The sequence below is a fragment of the Cetorhinus maximus genome, chromosome 3 (assembly GCF_964194155.1).
Source record: "Cetorhinus maximus chromosome 3, sCetMax3.hap1.1, whole genome shotgun sequence".
In the NCBI taxonomy this organism is placed as follows: Eukaryota; Metazoa; Chordata; class Chondrichthyes; order Lamniformes; family Cetorhinidae; genus Cetorhinus; species Cetorhinus maximus.
In genome coordinates this window covers 89212718-89232657 of record NC_135881.1, presented here as the reverse complement: position 1 = coordinate 89232657, position 19940 = coordinate 89212718, and the positions used below count along the sequence as shown (strand labels likewise).

At 46.6% G+C, this 19940-nt stretch overlaps 1 protein-coding gene across 3 annotated transcripts in view; it reads right to left on the bottom strand.

Moving 5' to 3' along the window:
* Window positions 1-19940, bottom strand: part of mocos (molybdenum cofactor sulfurase) — a 318270-nt gene that overhangs the window by 232111 nt on the left and 66219 nt on the right. For all 3 annotated transcript variants that reach the window (XM_078538658.1, XM_078538660.1, XM_078538659.1), the window contains one exon: window positions 16258-16334. In XM_078538658.1, coding sequence (XP_078394784.1) covers window positions 16258-16334 — 77 coding nt within the window. The remainder of the gene's footprint in view (window positions 1-16257; window positions 16335-19940) is intronic.

Sequence of the window (19940 nt, the reverse complement as noted above, 5' to 3'; positions counted from 1 at the left end):
GTAAGCCTACTTTGTCTGCAAAGGAACCACATTGAAAGGAACCTCATTTTGAATTTGTAAGGTGAAAAATGCTTTGCCTGGTTTCTGTATAAGTCTATTGGTTATTGTTACCTTAGTGGAGATTAATTTGGGAATTTGTTAAAGGTTATGATACTAATAATTTGTAGTCATGTATATGTATATTAATTTGTTGTAAATTAATAAATATCTCATTTAGTTTGATATAAAAACCTTTCGGGAACTGGTGGTCTTATTCCTGAATTTAGAGCTGCAACTCAAAACATTCCAATTGAAAATATAGGTTATGACAGTTGTTTAAAGTTTCCCTCTGGGATTTTAAATAACTCAGCCTTTACAAACTGCTGTGTCCTAACACTTAGTCAATACTAAAGGTAGGTGTTCATTGGCCACCATAAATACTGATGAAAGGTCATCAACCTGAAATGTTAATTCTGTTTTTCTCTCCACAGATGCTGCCAGACCTGCAGAGTATTTCCAGCATTTTCTGTTTTTTATTTTAGTTTTCCAGCATTCGTAATATTTTACTTTTGCATGTCATGAGCCTGCCCATCATAAGTGCTCATGAAGCCAAATCCATTGATCAACTTAACTTCAGACTGTACGTTGTTACCTGACCATGAGCTATCAACCAAATGCTCTGCAGGCTTCTCAATTTTAATCTGGTTCAGCCTCTCCATTCCCCTCACAGCCAACCATGAGTTTTCCTGAGCCTCTCCCCCGCTACAACCCGTTGTAGATAAATCTACTCTCACCATCTGAAGCTCAGTCTCTCCCAGGGCTCTGAGGCCTTGTTCAGCTCCCCGCCTTGTGCACTTCTTGCCTGCTACTGGGCACAACATTCCTCTTCCCACCACCTCATTCAAATTCGTTGCTCCTCCTATCATAGATTCCTTCACTCTGGCTCTTGCTGCGCCTCCAATCACAGCTGCACTTTTCCCCAATCTCTCTCTACAGACACTTGCGCTTTTAACATTAGGATTTGATGTGCAGCCCTATCCCCCACCCGCCCCCCGATTCTTGATTGCTGTGTGAGAGGCCTGTTTATTTCAATGTGTGGAACATTGATAATTGTTGCAAGCACGAATGCACCTTAGAGGGTTTGATGAGGGCACACCTGGAGTACTGTGTGAAGTTTTGGTCTCCTTGCCTATGGAAGGACAAACTTACCCCAGAGGGAGTGCAATGAAAGTTCACTAGGCTGGTTCCTGAGATGAGGGGATTGTCCAATGAGGAGAGATTGAGGAGACTAAGCCGAGAGTTTAGAAGAATGAGAGGTGATCTAACTGAAACATTAAAATTTTTAAAGAAGTTTGACGGGGTAGGTGCTGACGTGGGGAATGAAATAACTCTATATTAAAACTGATATTAAGATGTGCATTAACAGCTTTAAAAGTGCACAAATGTAGCAATTAGCATTAATAGCTTTAAGTGTTGTTGTAAGAGCTCTTCGAAAGCATGATGGGAAATATAGCCAACATATAGGCATAATGGGTATGGTACTCGTAATGGGTACGGGTATGGTGTGGGAACTCAACCTTATGATCTTCACAGCTTGGATAAACAAGGCATTAATGAGATAACAAAAACAGATAGGGAGTCATTAAATCACAAGCATGAATGCATCCCTGCCAAGGCAGAAATGCCACAACTGTTGAGATAACAGGGATATCTGCAGAAGGCTTTTGATTAAGTAATGTATGTGTAAGACATTGTGTTTTGCTATAACCCAGATCTATAAATATGCTACACAGACCTTGTATTATTGAGAAAGGTCCTCGGAAAGGCAGTGAGGACTAACCTCCAGTATATGGAGGACCAGCATATGGAACTCTCACACTCGAGTGGTCTCATCTTTAAACCACAACAGTGCTGAGAAAGTGTTTCCCCTGACTGGGGAACCTAGAACATGGGGTCAGAGTCTCAGAATAAGAGGTTGGCCATTTCGGGCTGAGATGAGGAAAAATTTCTTTCACTCAAAGGGGTGTGAATATTTAAAACTTTCTACCCCAGGCGGCTGAAGGGCAACCATGATCTTGCTGAATGGTGGAACGGGCTCAAAGAGCCAAATGGCCTACTCTAGCTCTTATTTTTTTTTGATGAATTCATGGGATGTGGGCATCCATGGTTAGGCCAGCATTTATTGCCCATCCCTAATTATCCTTCAGAAGGTGTGGTGAGCTGCCTTCTTGCACCGCTGCAGTCCATGTATTGTAGGTACACCCACAGTGCTGTTCGGGAGGGAGTTCCAGGATTTTGACTCAACGACTGTGAAGGAATGGCGATATATTTCCAAGTCAGGATGGTGTGTGGCTTGGAGGAAAACTTCAGGTAGTGGTGCTCCCATGCATCTGCTGCCCCTGTCTTTCTAGATGGCAGTGGGGGTTTGAAAGGTGCTGTCTAAGGAGGCTTGGTGAGTTCCTGCAGTGCATCTTGTAGATGGTACACATTGCTGCCACTGTGTGTCAATGGTGGAGGGAGTGAATGTTTGTGTAAGGTGTGCCAATCAAGTGGATTGCTTTGTCTTGGATGATGTTGAGCTTCTTGGGTGTTTTTGGAGCTGCACCCTCCAGGCAAATGGAGAGTATTCCATCATACTCCTGACTTGTGCCTTGTAGATATTGGATAGGCGGGAGTCAGGAGGTGAGTTACTCGCCGCAGGATTCCTCGTCTCTGAACTGCTCTTTTGTCACAGTATTTATATGGCTAGTCTGGTTCAGTTTCTGGTCAATGGTAACCCCCACGGTGTTGATAGTGGGGGATTCAGTGATGGTAATGCCATTGAATGTCAAGGGCCAATGGTTAGATTGTTTCTTGTTGGAGATGGTGATTACCTGGCACTTGTGTGGCATGAATGTTACTTGCCATTTGTCAGCCCACAACTGCATATTGTCCAGGTCTTGCTGCATTTGGACATGGACTGCTTCAGTATCTGAAGAGTCACGAATGGTGCTGAACATTGTGCAATCATCAGCCAACATCCCCACCTCTGATCTTGTGATGGAAGGAAAGTCATTGGTGAAGCAGCTGAAGATGTTTGGGCCAAGGACACTACCCTGAGGAACTCCTGCAGTGATGTCCAGGGACTGAGATGAGTGGCCTCCAACAACCACAGCCATCTTCCTTTCTGCTAATTATGACTCTAACCAGCAAAGAGATTTCTCCCTGATTTCCATTGATTCCAGTTTTGTTAGGGCTCCTTGATGCCACATTTGGTCAGATGCTGCCTTAATGTCAAGGGTCGTCACTCTCACCTCACCTCTGGAGTTCTTACTTATTGGCCAGCATCTTGCGGTCTGCGGGTGGGGGCGGGGCCCACTCGCCGGCGCATAAAGTGCCTGCATCCCAACGTAACCCCGAGTCATTTACATTGTCAGTTCAGCCGGTGTGCATCCGAGTCAGATGCACGCCCGTTGAACTGTCAACGGCCTATTAAGGTCATTAAAAAACCAATTGAACTCATTAATGGACCTGCCTGTCCAACCTTAAGGTTGGCGGGTAGGCCGGGAGCCCAGGCGGGCTTATGAAAAAACATGAAACCTCATCCACGGTTAGGATGAAGTTTCATGAGGGATTTTAAAAATGCAGAATATTTTACAATAAAGGTTATGGACATGTTCCAACTCATGTGACAGTGTCACATGAGGGGACATGGCAGGGAAATTTTTTTCTAATCCTTATTCAAAGTTTTAAATCAGAGCAAAGAGCTGGTTCAAAAACAATGCACTGAATGGTCTCCTGTGCTGTAGAGGTCTTTGATAAATGGTAGAGTCATAACATAAAATCTCATTTAGGGTTTAAACTATAAGCAAATTTATTAACAAAAGATGAGCAAGTGATTTATAGATATTATTTAGAATCCTTGAAAGAAAAGTAACTTTTTGATTAATTACAAATGCTTTCAACTGAAATTTTATCTTCAGTCACTTCTTATGTTTCTCACCTGTGCGCGACTTGAAAAAGCCTGACTTACCTCCTAAAAGTTCCAAGCAGATTCCTTCTGCTCAATTCCACTCAACCCAATTCAACTACGTCGGTTCCTACATATTCTCCAAACACGTATTCATTCAAATAACTAACAATTGGATTCAAAAATAAGCATCTGTCTTACATGTAACTCAACAAATTGTATAGGATATGTGATTTGGCTCCTCCCATCAACCCTAGTTTGAAAACCAGTTTACAATCCTCACAATGTTTGCACCATTCTAGACTGATATATGGAATTTAACTACAGCTGGCTTTTAAACAATGCATTGTCACTGTATTTTAAAGGATAGCCACCAAACCAACAGTAGCCAAAAATACTTCATTTTTATTCCAATATTTTCTTTGTTCCTTCTAGATGCTGAAGGACCTGTACTTCTAACATTTTATTTTATTCCAAGCTTCCCTCACTGTATTTTTATTTTTGTCCATACAGCTTCCACAATCCCTGATATGATCTAGTGACACCTTATTCTCTTATGGCAACTCTTGCTTGAAAAATGAGTGGCAACTGTTCCTCCCAAATCTTTCCAAAAAGATGTGTAATTTAATCAATTGTTCACCTGGAGAAAACACAAACACAGTTGCATCCACTAAAAAATCAATTCAAAATCCTCACATTATTTGATGCTACCTACTGTATTAAAGTCTGGTTTGGCAGAAACAGCAGGGCAGGCTTTTGTTGTTAAACACACCCGTTCCTCACTATAAGATCTTATGTACCAAAACTGCACACGCGTTACTTAAGGTCCCTGCTTGATTCTATAATAACCAAGTGCTAACTTGAACAGGGAGGTGGAAGAAAAGTACAAGTTTGAGCTGGACTGGAAGAGATAAGAGCAGAAGTTTGTACTGAAAGGAAGAGGGAGAAGAGTGACACATTGACTGAAAGGATTAGGTGAAGACAGGAGGCAGTTTAAAGGGGTTATACAATTTAAAATTTATAGCCTTAATTAGAATGATCTCAAGGTCAACAATTCCTAATTTGATATTAGGAATCATTTAACTAATTCACATTTTCGTGCACCACCAGATTGTTTGCTTCTATTGAGTTAAAGTTTTAAAGTATAAAGAACAATAATTAATTTCCAAATTTGAACAAATTTCTTAAAAGAAGAAAAAATGGTCAAAAAAGTGTAAAAAATCTAATTTTTCTGGCAGCAAACGGGCTTTCAACTGTATCAGCTGTGGGAAGGCAAATCAGCTGGCTCTTATAGCGAGCTGGGCAGTAGGTCAGGCCTGAGGTAAGGGAGATTCCCACAAAAGAGGAAAAGACAAAGGATCTGAGGCCCTTTGTAAAGTGTCCACCATGTTAACTGTATATTAATTGTATTTAATTGTATGCAGCTGGGCATTTTCTGGTCATTCACTTGAATGCCTAAAATTGACAGACTGAAACTGTGGTTGTTGGGTTAGAAACTGTATGCTAGTAATGTGTAGCTCTATAAATAAATATAAAGTGTGTAAAGATTGGCTCCAGTTCTTACCTTTGCCAACCGGCTTTCTGGAGGATAACACACCAGTGTGTTTTTTAGGCACTTAATGCTTGGTACATATGGACGGAGCATGCACAGCACATGCCCCATCCATTCATACTTCAAAATAATAAACAGGGTCCTACAACACCCCAATTTGCAGATTTAAACAGTCTCCTGTGTGAAATAGGTGAGCATGTTATTTGTCCATTTATAGGACCACCTGAAAAACGCAGACAGATCTTGGATGACCTCTCCAAATTCTCCCCTGCCAGCCATCCAATTTTCAGTTGAGAAGTGGGCATCTGACAATTTAAAATCAACACCCTCAAACGAAATGGGAGGATAGTCTCCTTATAGAAATCTCCACAGAAGGTAATTTAAAATCCATTTCCTGACCAGTGACATTTACAGGAAAGGATCCTTTCTTTAACTGATTTATCACGCAAACCTCTCTTGAATAACCTGGATTTCAAAATCAAAAATTACCCTCTAGGAGTAAGTTCATGTTGGTGTCTTCTAGTTGAGAGTTCAAATGTTATGCAGCAGAAGCAATTAGGTTTTCATTTATAATGAGATCCTCCTTTCAAATGATTCATGCAGTTACCATTGCAAAAAAAAGTAATCATGGCAAGAACTTTAAGGCCCCATCGCGGTGGGGGCAGGGCCATAAAATGCAGCGAGACATTCTAAACTCTATTGACTTCAGCATCAATGTAAAATCCCGCTGCTGTAAAATTCTGCCCCATGTGTTTTTTTTTAAAATGGATGATAGCCTTCTGTCTAAAATCATGTTTCTACTTGGCCTCCCTATATGTGGTGTTAACTGTGGCTTAAGTGAGAACCAAAAATAGATGTTCTTTTTTTAATTAGCAGGTTGATTAATATACAGTACAGAGCCAACCAGTAACAATTTAGCAGCTTATGATTAATATTCTATCCTTTGGGATATTTCATTCTATATTAAAATTCAGTAAAATGCATTAAATCTGGCAAGAACAGTCTTTAAATGCAATTAAATTTAATGTTAAATTAGGGAATTGTATTGATTGTTTGACATATGTTTTCTTATGGATTTCCACAGCAGGACTGTAGAACATTTTAACTGGGCTAAGCAGCTCCCTTAATGAGTGTGCTGGTTGAGGCTGCAAATAGCGAAGCTATACAAACCAAGGTTTTGATTATGGTAAGTGCCGGTTAGTCAATCTCTGCAGGGATGGGTGTCATACATGAATTAGTTTCATCCCAAATTGAAGAGGCAAATTTAACCAGGCATCCTGCTCCCGATTACTAGATAGTGGCACCAACTGGAAGTTTATGCCTGTGGACATCAGGTGGGATCTGGATCAAGCTTGGCCTACAGTTGAATAATTTGCTGACACTCTCAAACTCTTTTTTTATTTGTTCACAAGAAATGAGCTTCACTGGCAAGGTCGGCATTTGCTGACAATCCCTAATTGCCCATGGGAAGGTGGTGGTGAGCCACCTCCTTGACCCTCTGCAATCCATCTAGTGGAGTTACACACACAGTGCTGGTAGGAAGGGAGTTCCAGGATTTTGATCCAGACACAGTCGAGGAGCAGTGATGTAGTTCCAAGTCAGGATGATGTGTGACTTGCAGGTGATAGTGTGCTCATGGCCAGAATTTTCTCGTTGGCATGCGGGAGCGGGCCCTGCACACTGATGTGTAAAATGGCATGCGGTGACGTCGGGCGAGCGTCCCGATGTCAACGCACGCCATTGCGATATTTTGGTGGGCAGGCACGCAATGAACTCCGATGCGCACCTGCCATTAATTAACGGCCACTTAAGGCCACTGAGACAGCAATTGACACCAATTTTTCGGAGCCTGTGCGATCTTCAGGTCATCGCATGGGTGCAATGGGCAGGTGTAAGGCCCCTTTTTAATAAACCGCATCCACGGATGGAATAAGAGGGGTGAGTGGAGTCACAAGTGTTATTTGTCAGACATTTAATGCTTAAAGTTACTGATACTTGCCTGTGAGAGCAGGAATAATTCAAAACTCTTCATAGCTGCTTGGACAGGAGTAACAGCCTTCAGGTCGGGACACTGAGTAAACATCATTCCTGGGCTTTGCTGGTTTAGGGAAGCCTTCCCTTAACCTGGAAATGGGAGTTGTGCTCTCCACTGGAGGCACCTCCTCTGAGGAGGAAGGGAGGGCCAGAAGAGGGTGGAGGCCAGGAGTCCACATTCAGCCTCCAGGGGAGCCACCTTTGGGAGGAGAGGCGCAGGAACAAGGGGTGCAGGGCCAACAGGAAGTCCAAGGTGGAAGAGGCCGCAGAAGATGCCACAAACCTGCTGCCAGGGTATACAGGCGGCGAATAATTTACCTCAAAATGTCTGAGGTGCAGTGCCTAAGGAGGCTCCGTCTGTCAAGGGAGACGGTCACCTCCATTTGTCAGATGATAGGCCCTAAGATCTGCGCCAACTGTGTGGGTGAACACCCCATGCCAGTGGCGCTGAAGGTCACGGCTGCCCTCAGCTTCTATGTCTCCGACTCTTTCCAGGGATTGGTGGGTGACCTTTGCGGGGTCTCCCAATCAGCTGTCTACACTTGTGTCAAGCAGGTGACAGACACTCTGTTCAAGCATGCATTGACTTTCATCCACTGCCGCTGGGAGTGAGCCAGAGGCTTTGCAGCGATTGCTGGCTTCCCCTATGACCAGGGTGCAATCGATTGCACACATGTGGCCATCAAGGCACCAGTGGGTGAGCCCGGTGCCTTCATCAACAGGAAGGGGTTCCATTCCTTGAAAGTGCAGATAGTGTGTGATAACAAGATGCAGATTCTGCAAGTCAGTGTAAGGTACCCAGGCAACTCCCATGATGCTTACATCCTCAGACACTCCCAGGTGCCGAGGCTCTTCAGTGCTCCAGCCCAGCTGGATGGATGTCTTCTGGGTTACATGGGCTAACCCCTCAAAAGGCAGCTCATGACGTCCCTCCGCCATCCAAGAACAGAGGCCAAGCAACAGTACAATAGGAGCAATGCCTCCACAAGGGCTGTGGTGGAGAGAACCATCAGTCTTCTAAAGATGCGCTTCCGATGCCTGGACCATTCAAGGGGCGCACTCCAATACCCTCCAGATCGTGTGTCGCTGATAGTGGTTGCATGCTGCGCTCTGCACAATCTGGTGCTGGAAAGGGGCGACACAGTGGAGGAAGATGGTGTAGACGCAGTTGCTCCGGCTGCACACGATGAGTCCAGTAGTGAGTCCGAGGATGAGCACGCACAGGAGAACGCTGAGGGGGTAGACGCTGACCCGGGCATCCTCCAGGGAGGCAGGGACACCCAGGAGGCTTTAATCTAATGAACCTTCAGCTAGCCCACCACAGATGGACCTCCAAACACAAGCCAGGGCTGTAGGCTCCATACTTGATACCTGAGAGCAAAATCTGCCTGGGTAGGAACATTAACTAGGTGCCTTGTCAATAAAGCTCAATGTCAAACAAGTCACTCATAGCATCATGGGTTCCCGTCCACCTGCAGAAGTAAGGAAAAAAACCCGTGGTGTGCCTGTGCCTTAAATTTATGCTTGCAGGTGCTACGTCTAGGTGCTGTCCCCTCGCTGGCATTGGCATCTGAGACAGCCTGCTCACTGTGCTGTCCTGTTGGCCTCGATGACCTTGGCGGCCGTCCTCTGGCCCGTGGAGCCTTTGATGGCCCCGCCTGGGAGCAGCCAGTACCACAGCTGGCATCTCCCCAGCCTCATCGGATGTCACGGTCACTGGCAGAGGCTGCCCTCATCCAGAGCGCCCTGAGAGGAGCCCACAGAGATGACAGGCAGCTGCTGAGTTGACGTGAGGTCGCTTCGGACCTCCCTGCTCACCGTATATGGATGGGCACCGAGCTGGGATACTTGGTGCCCAAACCATCTCCCACACTGGCACTAACCAGCTGAGGTCAATGCTGCTGTGAGGGCTTGCAGGTCCGAGCACAACCCCAGGAGGTCCTGATTGGTCTCCTGGAGGAGCTTCTCCACAAGAGTTGCCACTCTCTCCATGGAGGAAGCATGGCACTCGGCCATGAGGGTCAATGCATTGCTGATGCTTCGCGTGGACTCCTCCAGCACAGGTACCATGCCATGCATTGCCTCATGTATCTCTGCCAGATCCTCCCGCATACCCTGCTGCACTTCCAGCATTTGCTGCCTCACGGATGACTCCAGTGGCACATCATCAGCCACTGACCGAGCATATGCCTGTTCCCCAGCAGGCCTCCAACTGCCGGTGCCCTGGGCACACTCTGTCTCCAACCGCATCTCAAGCGAGTGTGAAGTGCCCTCACCGCTGGGTCCCGGGACATTAGCCGAAGATCTAATTCCAACCGAGGTGCTAGTATCTGCGCTGGTGCCTGCCTGGCAGAGATGGTGTGACGCTGGTGAGTCACTATGTTCAGGGCCCTCAGGTGTGAGAGGTGGCCCTTCTGCCTCCTCCTCTCAGCCCTGCTCCGGTGATGCTGAAAGCAAGAACGAGGACATTTGATTTGTTAAAGTGGAGACAATGTCACTGTGCATGCCTGTCCCCTGGATCATTATGTGCTCATCCTTCCATAATCAACGGTCAACCCAAGTCGCAAACTTCAATCACTGAGCATTCAGCAGTGCCATAGCTACTGGGACACACATGGTAACCTCAGTGCTCGGCAAACATACCTCCCCGTGGCACCTCAGCCTCACCACCACCTGTGGACCTGGACGCATTGCGCCTCTCCAGATCCATGGCCTGCTGCTCATAAGGAGTCACGATGGCCGACTGGGCCTGGGCTCCGCCAGCTGCGTCCGCTCGGAAGAACTGTGTACAGTCTTCTCCTGAAAAGGAGAGATGAGCATTGATTAGTCCAGCCTGTACCTGGATTCCCATCGCACCCCTGTCAACCCAACCAGAGTGGGACATTGCAGGACTCCAGTTCTTCGTTACCCCGCAGCTGCCGCCCACTCACCCAAAGAAGCCAGGGCTGACCCATAAGACCATAAGACATAGGAGCAGAAATTAGGCCAATCGGCCCATCGAGTCTGCTCCGCCATTCAATCATGGCTGATAAGTTTCTCAACCCCATTCTCCCCGTAACCTTTGATCTCCTTACTAATCAAGAACCTATCTATCTCGGTCTTAAATACACTCAATGACCTGGCCTCCACAGCCTTCTGTGGCAATGAATTCCATAGATTCACCATTCTCTGGCTAAAGAAGTTTCTCCTCATCTCTGTTCTAAAAGGTCTTCCCTTTACTCTGAGGCTGTGCTCTCGGGTCCTAGTCTCTCCTACTAATGGAAACATCTTTCCCACGTCCACTCTATCCAGGCCTTTCAGTATTCTGTAAGTTTCAATCAGATCCCCCCTCATCCTTCTAAACTCCATCGAGTATAGACCCAGAGTCCTCAAACGTTCCTCATATGTTAAGCCTTTCATTCCTGGGATCATTCTCATAAACCTCCTCATGACCCTCTCCAGGGCCAGCACATCCTTCCTGAGATACGGGGCCAAAAATTGCTCACAATATTCTAAATGTGGTCTGACCAGAGCCTTCTCAAGCCTCAGCAGCACATCCCTGCTTTTATATTCTAGTCCTCTTGAAATAAATGCCAACATTGCATTTGCCTTCCTAACTACCGACGCAACCTGCAAGTTAACCTTAAGAGAATCCTGGACTACGACTCCCAAGTCCCTTTGCACTCCAGATTTCTGAATTTGCCCATTCTCCTAACCTATCCAAATCCTTCTGCAGCCTCCCCGCCTCCTCAATACTACCTGTCCCTCCACCTATCTTTGTATCATCTGCAAACTTAGCCGGGATGCCCTCAGTTCCTTTATCTAGATCATTAATGTATAAAGTGAAAAGTTGTGGTCCCAACACTGACCCCTGCGGAACTCCACTAGTCACCGGCCGCCATCCTGAGCAGGACCCCCTTATCCCCACTCTCTGCCTCCTGCCAGACAGCCAATCTTCTATCCATGCTAATAATATTTCTTGACTCCTGAGGATGGTGGGAATGGGCGGGCGGCGGGACTGCCCCCCATTGCCCAAATGCTGCCTCCATCACATTTGGCAGCACAAGGTGTAACCTTGCAAAGCAAGGAGGCACAAGCACGTGGAACACAAAGGCCAGCAGATGGGTTGGTGCCCTACCACCTGGAAGCTCCCCTACCAGCATGTTAGCACCCTGACTTTGACATGCTTCCCAGTTCCAGCACTCTGCCTAGGTGCAGACCCTTGAGTTTGCCCCTGATTCTATATGAGTATCAGTGTCACACATGCTGCAGGTGCAGAACCCATCTCAGGGTCAACTAGGCATGGGCAATATCTGCTGGCCCACCTAGCGAGGGAAACATGCCATGAAGGATTCAATGCTAGAACTGCACTCAGAGTTGTTGGGGGTGGGGGGCGCTTTGGGGGGAAAGGCTGACGGCTGCATTAGGTGACCTCAGCCAACATGGTACTCACCCTTCCCGAGCACAGGGGGTTGTTGAAACTCTTGCGGCACTGGACCCATGTGCGTCGCATCACATCATGGGAGCTCAGTGTCTCAGCCACCTCATCCCAAGCATGTTTGATCAGGTGTGGAGGCCTCCACCTCCTGTCGCTTGGAAGCAGGACCTCCCGCCGCGCTGCCACCTCCTCCAGGAGGGCAGCTGGGCACTCATCCGAGAACCGAGGGGAACACTGCCCCGCTGCCCTACCCTCCGGCCTGACCTACCCCGCTGCCCTCACCCTCCGGCCTGACCTGCTCCGCTGGCCTACCCTCCGGACTTGCCTGCTCACCAGAAGCCCTCTGGTGAGCCCTTCTACCGGCCATTGTGAGCAGCCTTGCAAAGGCTACCAGCGCTTCATTTAAACAGGCTGCCGGGTCGCCATTGGACCCGGTGGTCAGTGCACTCCCACCGCCGCCCGCCCACTCCCACCATCCTCAGGAGTCAAGAAATATGCTGGGCGGGCCTTAATTGGCCCACCTGTGTAAAATGGCGGCACGGACCCGATCGCGCATGGCAATCAGGTCCACGCCCGCCTGCGCCCACTCCCGCTTGCCCCGCCCAACATGGGGAAAATTGTCCCCTCTGAAGTTTTTTTTTTATTCATTCACGGGATGTGGGCTTCACTGGCTGGGCCAGCATTTATTGCCCATCCTTAATTGCCCTTGAGAAGGTGGTGGTGAATTGCTTTCTTGAACCACTGCAGTCCATGTGGTGTAGGTACACCCACAGTGCTGTTAGGAAGGGAGTTCCAGGATTTTGACCCAGCGGCAGTGAAGGAACAGTGATATATTTCCAAGTCAGGATGGTAAGTGACATGGAGGGGAATTTCCAGGCGGTGGTGTTCCCATCTATCTGCTGCCCTTGTCCTTCCAGATTGTAGTGGTCGTGTGTTTGGAAGGTGCTATTGAAGGGGCCTTGGTAAATTGCTGCAGTGCATCTTGTAGATAGTACATACTGCTGTTACTGTGCAATGGTGGTGGAGGGAGTGGATGTTTGTGGATGTCGTGCCAGTCAAACGGGCTGCTTTGTCCTGGACGATGTCAAGCTTCTTGAGTGTTGTGGGAGCTGCACTCATCCAGGCAAGTGGGGAATATTCCATCACACTCCTGACTCGTGACTTGTAGATGGTGAACAGGCTTTGTGGGGTCAGGCGGTGAGTTACTCGCTGCAGGATTCTTAGCCTCTGACCTGCTCTTGTACCAACAGTGTTTATATGGCTAGTCCAATTCAGTTTCTGGTCAATGGTAGCCCCCAGGATGTTCAAAGTGGGGGATTCAGTGAAAGTGATGCCACTGAACACCAAGGGGCGATGGTTAAATTCTCTCTTGTTGGAGACAGTCATTACCTGGCACTTGCTTGGCGCGAATGTTACTTGCCACTTGTCAGCTCAAGTCTGGATATTGTCCAGGTCTTGCTGCATTTGGACATGGACTGCTTCAGTGTCTGAGGAGTTGCGAATGGTGCTGAACATTGTGCAATCATCAGCAAACATCCCCGCTTCTGTCCATATGTTGGGAGGGTTGTTGTTGATGGAGCAGCTGAAGATGGTTGGGCCGAGGACACTACCCTGAGGAACCCCTGCAGTGATAACCTTGAGCTGAGATGACTGACCTCCAACAATCACAACCATCTTCCTTTGTGCTAGGTATGACACCAACCAGCAGTGAGTTTTCCCCCTGATTCCCATTGACTTCAGTTTTGCTAGGGCTCCTTGATGCCACACTCTGCTGCCTTGATATCAAGGGCAGTCACTCTCAACTCATCCCAGGAGTTCAGCTCTTTTGTCCACGTTTGAACCAAGGCTGTAATGAGGTCAGGAGCTGAGTGGCCCTGGCGGAACCCAAACTGGGTGTCAGTGAGCAGCTTATTGCTAAGCAACTGCCGCTCGATAGCACTGTTGATGACCCCTTCCATTACTTTACTGATGCTCAAGAGTAGACTGATGGAGAGGTAATTGGCCAGGTTGGATTTGTCCTGCTTTTTGTGTACAGGCCAAACCTGAACAATTTTCCACATGGCAGGGTAGGTGCCAGTGTTGTAGCTGTACTGGAACAGCTTGGCTAGGGGCGCGCAAGTTCTGGAGCACAAGTCTTCAGTTCTATTGCCAGAATATTGTTGGGGCCCATAGCCTTTGCACTATCCAGTGCCTTCAGCCGTTTCTTGATATCAAATGGAGTGAATCAAATTGGCTGAAAACTGGCATCTGTGATGCTGGGGACCTCCAGAGGAGGCCATGATGGATCATCCACTTGGCACTTCTGGCTGAAGATTGTAGCAAATGCTTCAGCCTTATTTTGTGCACAGATGTGCTCCATCATTGAGGATGGGGATATTTATGGAGCCTCCTCCTCCAGTGAGTTGTTTAATTGTCCACCGCCATTCACAACTGGATGTGGCAGGACTGCAGAGCTTAGATCTGATTTGTTGGTTGTGGGACCGCTTAGCCCTGTCTATCATTTGCTCCTTATGCTGTTTGGCACGCAAGTAGTCCTTTGTTATAGTTTCACCACGTTGACACCTCAGTTTTAGGTATGCCTGGTGCTGTTCCTGGCAGGCCCTCCTGCACTCTCCATTGAACCAGGGTTGATACCCTGGCTTGATGATATTGGTAGAGTGGGGGATATGTTGGGCCATGAGGTTACAGATTGTGTTCGAGTACAATTCTGCTGTTGCAGATGGACCACAGCACCTTAAGGATTCTGTTGCTAGGTCTGTTCGAAATCTTTCCCATTTAGCATGCCACACAACACGATGGAGGGTATCCTCAATGTGAAGGTAGGACTTTGTCTCCACAACAACTGTACGGTGGTCACTCCTGCCAAAACTGTCATGGACAGATGCACCTGCAGCAGGCAGGCTGGTAAGGATGAGGTCAAGTATGTTTTTCCCTCTTTGCTGGTTTCCTCACCACCTGCCACAGACCCAGTCTAGCAGCTGGACTTGGCCAGCTCGGACAGTAGTGGTGCTACCGAGCCACTCTTGATGATGGACTCTGAAGTCCACCCAGAGTACATTCTGCGCCCTTGCCATCCTCAGTGCTTCGTTCAAGTGGCATTCAACATGGAGGAACACTGATTCATCAGCTGAGGGAGGGTGGTACATGGTAATCAGCAGGAGGTTTCCTTGCCCATGTTTGACCTGATGCCTTGAGACTTCATGGGGTCCAGAGTCAATGTTGAGGACCCCCAGAGCAACTCCCTCCCGACTGTATACCAATGAGCAGCCATCTCTGCTGGGCCTGTCATTAGTGAACTAGATGAGTTTTTACAACAATCAACAATGGTTTCGTGGTCATCATTAGACTTCTAATTCCAGATTTTTATTGAATTCAAATTCCACTATCTATCATGGCGTGAATCGAACCCAGGTAACCAGAGCATTACCTTGGGTCTCTGGATTACTCATCCGGTGACAATACCACTATGCCATCGCCTCCTCCTGCCCATCAATTTTTTTTTAGATTGTTCACCTGTTCAGAGATATTACAGGGTAGACCACAATTTTGAGAGTTAGAAGCCCATTTTACATCTCAAGTTTTATTTCAAATCAACTTTAATCGAAATAAAAATTAGGTATGATGTAAAATAAGCTGCCGAATCACTGTCATCCATTTTACACTATTGCACAAAGATCTACCCTCAGTAGTTTTACTGACAGACTCCTAGGTGTTCAACATTGTCCATGCTGTTGGCCTGTGGCTCAGACCTGTCATATGCCACTTATTTCCAGCCACCCACTGTTTTCAATGTCACTGAAAAATAAATACAAGCCTTCAAATTTTTTTACATCAAGTTGACGATGCCCACTGTTGCGCACTTCCTACCAGACACCATCACAAAGACTGGCACTCTAGGTGGGTTATAAACTGGAGAAGTCTGCGTTTGGTGAAGCATCCAGCATAATTGAGCAGGTTAGATAATGGTGGCAGGGACAGCCCAGTAGATGGTTTGCCAGAGAGCAAGATAATTTCCCAGTTTTGCTAAGCAAGACAGATGCTGACTTCAGGGACCCAGTCATGAAAAGAAAGCAACTTGCGCCACAAAAGGAATTGCCCATCCTAATTGCTCTCAAGGTGGCCACAAGTCGCCTTCTTGAAAGACTGCAGTCCATATGGTTTAGGTACACCACAGTACTGTTAGAGCTTCAACACCCTTGCAATCTCTGTCACTATTGTTCTCAATTAAAAAAACTCACCGTTGCAATGGTTCAGAATATTATGGCACATTTTCATGGAATTTTTTCTAAAATTTAAATAGGTTTAACATTATACTTTATTACTGACCTGTTAACTTATCCAATGCATCAAATCCATGATTTACTGCTATTATATCAAGGAAAGAAATGGTGCCATCTTCAAACCTGGAATGAAAATGGTAATTTATCACACAGGGAATCCACTCAATTTACTATAATATAATGGGTAACAAAACTCGATTTTTCTTTATCAGTTTATGATTTACTCAGTCTTCTTATAGCTGAGGTGTAGGTACACAGTGTGGGGTGTGCCTACACCACAAGCCTGCAGCGGTTCAAGGCGGCGGCTCACCACCATCTTCTCAAGGGTAATCAGGGAAGGGCAATGCTGGATTAGCCAGCAATGCCCACATCCTGTGAAAGAATAAAAAAATCTTCAATATTTTTGAATCACTCAGATCTAATTAACCTATGTGAAGTTACAGTTCTTTAAACTTTAAAATTTGTGAAAGATTTTTGGACAAAATCTTAATGACTATTCCCACAGAACAATTATATAATTAAAGATGGTACCAACAATACATCTTTAACTTAAAATAGAGCAAAAGTCACTTTTTTAGAAATAGCATGGATCTGCTATTTGCCTATAAGGACACTTAAGAATCACAGTCATGTAAAAGTATTAAAATAATCATGAAAGAAAAAGGAAATTTCTAACTTTATGCAAAATAATTACTTTTCAATTCTAAGCAATTGGATCACATCTTTTAGTTAGACATGGAGAAGCCTGTGTGCGAGGTTCTTGATTAAAGATACAAAGGCTAGCAGCTAACACAATGAAATTGTTCATGTTAAAACTATGCAATGAAAGTGCAAAGGATTTATAAAATCTTACAACAAAGGAACAGGAGTAGGTCATTTACTCAAGCCTGTTCCACCTTTCAATTAGCTCAGCATCTGAACATTGTTTACCCAGCTTGGTTCCATAACTGTCAACATCCTTGCCTAATAAAACCCCATCAATTTTAGTTCTGAACTTTTCAATGGACCTAGCCTCAACTGCTTTTTGGGAAAGAGAGTTCCAGATTCCCATCACTATTTGATCGAAGAAATGCTTCCTGATATCACCCCTGAGCTATTTAGCTCTAATTTTAAGGTTATGTCCCTTTGTTCTGGACTTATCCACCAGCAGAAAACGTACCCTAACAAATCCTTTAGCCGTCTTAAATCCTTAATCAGATCACACCTTAATCATATTTACTCAAGGGAACACAAGGTTAATCTGGAGAAGTAGGGACAAAATCACTGGGGCCTGAATTTCATGCTTGGCGTGTGCACCAAGTCGTCGGGCCCAGAAGCGTATATTCCGCTCCCGGGCGGGAACGCGTTTTCAATGTGATTTCACGCTGGATGGCCAATTAAGGGCTGCCCAGCGTGAAATGCGTCTTCTCAATGGCTGGAAGGGCCTAATGGGGATGGGAGCCTGCTGGGCACCAGGTCCAATGGCGACCTGGTTGGGGATTTAAAAGCAGCAGAGGCAGTTCCCTGAGGGCTCCCAGGGGACACTTTGTAGCTTTGGAGTTGTTTGAAGAACATTTTTTTTGGGTAGCAATGGCAATTGCACCTGCTGAGCATACCAGGTGGGAGGGCAAGTTCTGTGGGCACTGGGTCCCCCCCGGTTCTCGGATGAGTGACTGGGAATCCTCGTAGAGGAGTCAGTGTCAGGTGGGATATCCTCAACCCGAGAGATGACAAGAGGAGGCCACCGCATCTGACCAAAAAAAGCATGGGCACAGCTGGCAACCCAGGTCAGCTGCCATGATGTTGTGTGGCACACATGGGTGCAGTGCCGCCAAAGGTTCAACGATCTGCTGCGCTCGGCAACAGCAAGTACCGAGTTCGCATGGATCTGCGTGGAAAAATGTCAACGGCTGGCTGTGCCCGTCGTGGTGCTCAGGGGTGTATGAGTCTGAGTACCAACTGTCAATTACATCACCGCCAGCTAAGGTGGTGAGCTCTAGCTGCTTGGCCTGATTGCTTTGCAGGCTGAGGGCCACGACTTGGCTATGCCCTGCAAGGTGGTCCTCAGGTGGGGTTGGCCAGGCTGCAATGGCGCTGCAGGTAGAGAGCAGGCTAATCAATGCTCCTCTGTCTTTTCAGAAAAGAAGCCATAACACCATCGAGAGGTCAAGGACAGGCAGAGACCCCAGAAACCTGCTCATATTGACGAAGAACGAGATGGATGCCTTAGAGATGGAGTGCCAACACCCTGCCTGTTCCACTGGTCATTGGGAGGCAGGGGTCTCTGACAAAGGTAAGATTGCAGTGCACAGATGTGTGTGTCGGAGTGTGTAAACATTGTTGTGTTGTCTCATCTGTAATGGAAACCTCAAGCCTGGAATCCCCATAGATCATTGAAAGATGATGGCACCATAATGCAGATCTCCATTGTCTCACCAGCACGCCTAGCATGCACAGTGACAGTGTAATGACTAAAACTAATGACATGTCACTTTTCTCCCCTAAAATCACCATCCAGCAAACAATTGCACGATCCTGATGAGCCACCCTTGATGCCGAAGGACCAGTGTCAATCAGATGCACCTGCGTCACACCTCCTCCCTGAACCAGGCACCAGCACAGATACCAGCACCTTGGTGGGCATTAGATCGTTGGCTACACTGTCGGTGCACAGCAGTGAAGGCACAGCAAACTCGCATGAGGAGCAGGCGGAGGCAGAGTGCCCACGGCACCAGCAGTCAGAGGACTGCTGGAGACCAGGATCATGCTGAACAGAAGGCAGATGATGACCTTTTGAAGCGGAAAATGCTGGATGTCCACGGGATGTGCAGCAGGATCTGGCGGAGATTCCTGAGGGTTTGCGTGCCATGCTAAAAATTTTGAATAGTAACAGGAAATACTGGAAATTCTCAGCAGGACGTTCTTAGTTGTTGATATCAGTTAGTGGCCTAGCAGAAAAAGCATCATGTCTTCTTCTGGGTAATGGTTTGAGATTTAAAAACAAAGTCAGATATTTTAACTGTATATGCATTTACCTGACCTCTGCCTAGATTTCCCATTGGCTTATTGCTCATGTTGATGTACTGTGTTATAGTGGAATTGGGTAGTGGTAATTGGTGAACCAGAGTGGGAAGAAGTTCATCATCACAGTTACATTATAGTGTTGCCTGCTGTGATAATACATTTTAATATTTAAGTTTAGCATTAAAATGTGTATTCGAGTAATTGCAAAAAATAAATCAACAGGTGTCAGACAACTTTTATTTAACAATGTTTGAGTAGGAACTACTTTGCTACAGGAAGTGGTTGATGCAGAGACCATTGCATCTTTGAAGAAGTAGATAGATATATACAGGAAGATACAGAGCTATGGGAATAGAGTGAGGCAGTGGGATCAGTATTATTTTGCTTCAACAAAAAGCCAGCACAAATATGATGAGCCAAATTACCTCCTTCTGCGTAGTAAGTAAACTCCTCGCTACACCATCCTGACTTAGGCATTATTGCTATTCCTCCTTCTTTTACGTATTCAGTCATGGGATGTGCATGTCATTGGAAATGCCAGTATTTATTGCCCATCCTTAATTGCTCTTCAGGAAGTGGTGTTGCGCCACCTTCTTGAACAACTGCAGTCCGTGTGGTTGTTCGGTCAGAGTCCTGGAACTCCCCGCTGAACAGCACTAGGGGAGTATCTTCGCCCCACAGACTGCAGCCATTCAAGATGCAGATCACCACCACTTCGTCAAGGGT